The sequence below is a fragment of the Platichthys flesus genome, chromosome 13, assembly GCF_949316205.1.
Source record: "Platichthys flesus chromosome 13, fPlaFle2.1, whole genome shotgun sequence".
Taxonomy (NCBI): domain Eukaryota; kingdom Metazoa; phylum Chordata; class Actinopteri; order Pleuronectiformes; family Pleuronectidae; genus Platichthys; species Platichthys flesus.
The window spans coordinates 15781980-15785586 of record NC_084957.1 but is presented as its reverse complement, the minus strand read 5'-3'; the positions used below and the strand labels follow the sequence as shown (position 1 = coordinate 15785586).

At 47.5% G+C, this 3607-nt stretch overlaps 1 protein-coding gene across 1 annotated transcript; it reads left to right on the top strand.

Annotated features, from left to right (window-relative positions):
* The first annotated feature begins 826 nt into the window (after window positions 1-826).
* On the top strand, window positions 827-3296 carry pou3f3a (POU class 3 homeobox 3a). Its single transcript, XM_062401926.1, has one exon. The coding sequence runs from the start codon at window positions 1215-1217 to the stop codon at window positions 2478-2480; it is 1266 nt and encodes a 421-aa protein (XP_062257910.1). The 5' UTR covers window positions 827-1214; the 3' UTR covers window positions 2481-3296.
* The last annotated feature ends 311 nt before the right edge of the window (window positions 3297-3607 follow it).

Sequence of the window (3607 nt, the reverse complement as noted above, 5' to 3'; positions counted from 1 at the left end):
TCACTGGGCAGCACCTGGCTCTTTCCTCCGCTCACAAAACTTCAGTCGAACATTCTCCTCTGAGTGTTTATTCAGCGCAAAGTAACGGAGCAAAGAAATATCATCCTAGCAGAACTGGATTTGTGTTTTGGTGTCGTGGACGATATGCGTGCAAATAACGGTTCGGTATTTGTGTGTGTGTGTGTGTGTGTGCACCTTCAGCGCGCACCAGAGCGGCGCGTCACGCCACTGTGGCCTTTTCCCCTTTACCATATGAAAAGGAGTGCGCATTAAGATGCAGGAGGCGTACGAACCCCCTGTTTACCCAAAGCTGACTGGAGTATCCTTGACACGGGCCTTGCTGCCTCTGTGCTGTTCCAAAGGAGATCATTCACCACAGTACGGAGTTATTCAGTCTGGTACACGCAACTTTAGTGTGTTCGTAACCTCAGAGAGAAGCATAATAATAAAACTTGTTTAAATAGTATAATCATAAACCTTGTTTTTATAGTTTGGAAGACTTTTTGTTGCCGGTTTTTCTTCTTCAGCGTTATTCGTGTACATGCTGCTTAAAAACACACACGGATTCCTCAGTGTCTTTCCCCCCTTATTGCAAGAGGTCATTTTTCGTTTGCATTGTTGCGTTTTCCTGCTACAAGAACTTTGTGCACCCGAGGTTTGACTCTGAGATGCACCAACTCCTTTCTCTGGCTGCGCGTCCAATCAGCGGGAGCTCTGCAGACTCTTCCAGCTGTAATTGGACGGAGGTTGAAGAGGAATCCGCAGCCCTGGCACAACGTAAACACATGCCCGTCTCCCTCGCTGCACAGAGGACGCACCGGTTAGAGCAGCTGGAGTGACCTGAGAGGACCACATCGCTTTAGAGGCTTTAAAGTCTCTTTTCTTTTTTGTCGGTATCATTTACTCACATCCAGTATATTTCTAAATATAGAGAAAATCGAACACCTCTTCGGGTTTGGGCGTAGAGAAGGTCTTCTGCCATATCGTCGGGTCTGTGGATTACGCACGGCGCAGCTCACGGGACAGAAAAGTTTTGTCGCACAGGACTGCGTAACGAAGCGCGTTTTTCACCAAGAAGTCATCAACTAAAATTACCATCTAAGCCTCAATGGAGTGATTTTAATTTGCGAGTTGCACAAAGATAACGAATGGTGATCTAGACTGAATTTATGGATTAGGAACAGTGGGACTTTGATCAACACATATCCAGATTTATGCTTTGTGGGATGGCAACAGCAACCTCCAGTCCCTATCTAACCAGCAGCAGGATTTTATCCGGCCCGGTCCTTCACTCTGACCGGAGGGGTGGTGGCATGCAGCCGGGCAGCACCGCTGTGACCACGGTTTCCAGTGGCTACAGAGGGGACCCGTCAGTTAAGATGGTGCAGAGTGACTTCATGCAGGGAACCATGGTGGCGAGCAACGGGGGCCACATGCTCAGCCACGCTCACCAGTGGGTCACGTCGTTGCCGCACGCCGCAGCCGCAGCAGCCGCAGCCGCGGTGGCAGCAGTCGAGGCCGGCTCCCCGTGGCCACCCAGCTCCCAGCAGCAAGAGGTGAAGAGAAACGGCGGCAGGGAGGACCTCCACTCGGGATCCGTTCTGCACCACAGGTCCCCACATCTGGGTCCTCATCAGACTCACCCGGGAAGTTGGGGAGGCTCCTCCGCGGCGCACATCGGCATCTCCGAGGGGCAGCAGCAGCAGCAGTCCCTCATCTACTCCCAGCCAGGGTTTACTGTGAACGGGATGCTCAGCTCACACGCAGGACAGAGCCTCATGCACCCGGGGCTGGTGCGCGGCCAGTCCCCGGAGCTGGACCACGGCAGCCAGCATCACCACCAGCATCACCACCACAATCACCACACACACCATCACCAGCATCACGGTGTGAACCATGAGCCGCACTCAGACGAGGACACGCCGACGTCTGACGACTTGGAGCATTTCGCCAAACAGTTCAAGCAGCGACGGATCAAGCTCGGTTTTACGCAGGCAGACGTGGGCTTGGCGTTGGGCACCCTGTACGGCAACGTGTTCTCACAGACCACCATCTGCAGGTTCGAGGCGCTGCAGCTGAGCTTTAAGAACATGTGCAAGCTGAAGCCTCTGCTCAACAAATGGCTGGAGGAGGCCGACTCCACGACCGGGAGCCCGACCAGCATCGATAAGATCGCCACGCAGGGCAGGAAGAGGAAAAAGCGCACGTCCATCGAGGTGAGCGTAAAAGGCGCGCTGGAGAGCCACTTCCTCAAGTGTTCAAAACCCTCCGCGCAGGAGATCACCTCTCTGGCGGACACTCTGCAGCTGGAGAAGGAGGTGGTCCGGGTCTGGTTCTGCAACCGCAGGCAGAAAGAGAAGCGCATGACGCCACCTGGACTCCCGCGCACCCCGGAGGACGCGTACTCACAGGTGGGCAGCATGGGTCCCGACACTCCGTCACCCTCCATAGACTGCAAGAGGATGTACAGCGACACGTGAAAATAACTGTGTTTGATTAGAAATTCAGAGAAACGTTTCCCCCGAAAGACTCAAGTATTTGCTTAACTTTTCGTACACTACATATGTCCAGTTATTATCCAGTCTGCGTTCATTTCAGAACAGGACAGATGTCATTTTACCCTTCGTCGAGTATTTTCCTGCACAATGGATCATCCTTTGGGACTGAAAACCAAAAGTTAAACGGAAATCTGAGAAGAAAACCAGTTTTATGTCTTTTACATTAAATTTTTCCAGAGACCTTAAGGCTCAAGTTCAGAAAAAAAGCTATTTGTGCAGTTAATAATAAAAATAAGTTCCCTTGTAATGCTGCAGATTTCAATGCCCCACTCTTACCTATATGGTTTTTGAATTGAAAGGCATTTATTCAGCATTTTGTTGTGTTTATGATAAGCAATCATTTATCAGGTGTTAAAAGGTGTTTCTCACTTTTGTGTTGTGTCAATGGTTTTATGTTGTTTAAAATGGACAAAAAGTAGAAATCATTCCAGTTTCTCCTTCATAGGAAACTTTTTTCTTTCTTTTTGGAAACTAGCAAACATGCCCTTAAGTTAATGTACAAGTACGTCTGTTGTGCATTTCTTGTGATTATTTATTTCTTCCACTTGTGTTTACCTTCACTGAACAGACAAATAATTTAATAAATCTTACACGAGGGAAATTGTGTTAAAATACTTGAGGTGGCCCAAACGCACACACACACACACACACACACATACACACACACACACACACACACACACACACACACACACACACAGGGTTAAATATAAGTCTCTACCTGTCAAAAAGGTTAATTCATACTTATTGTGTCGTTCATGAGAGTCAAAGACAAACTCAAAGACAATAAACATTATCTCATGAATTGTATGAAGTCAAAACATATATGTCTAATATTTATATCATTTGAACTGAAAGCAGTTTGAAATTCCTCTGTAATAATTCCAATAATCGATCAATTATTGCATTAAAAATTTCAAACTTTTGCTTGTTGCATTTACAGATTAGAAACCTTTTTTTTAACTCAACATCTTATAGGTTATCAAGAGAGTTGGAATAGAAAAATATATTTTTTGTATCTCGGAAAAGTTTGTAATTTCATAGTTTCT

Bases quoted from the DNA above. Each gene is read 5' to 3' on its own strand.
- pou3f3a (XM_062401926.1), top strand. From the start codon at position 1,215: ATGCTTTGTGGGATGGCAACAGCAACCTCCAGTCCCTATCTAACCAGC.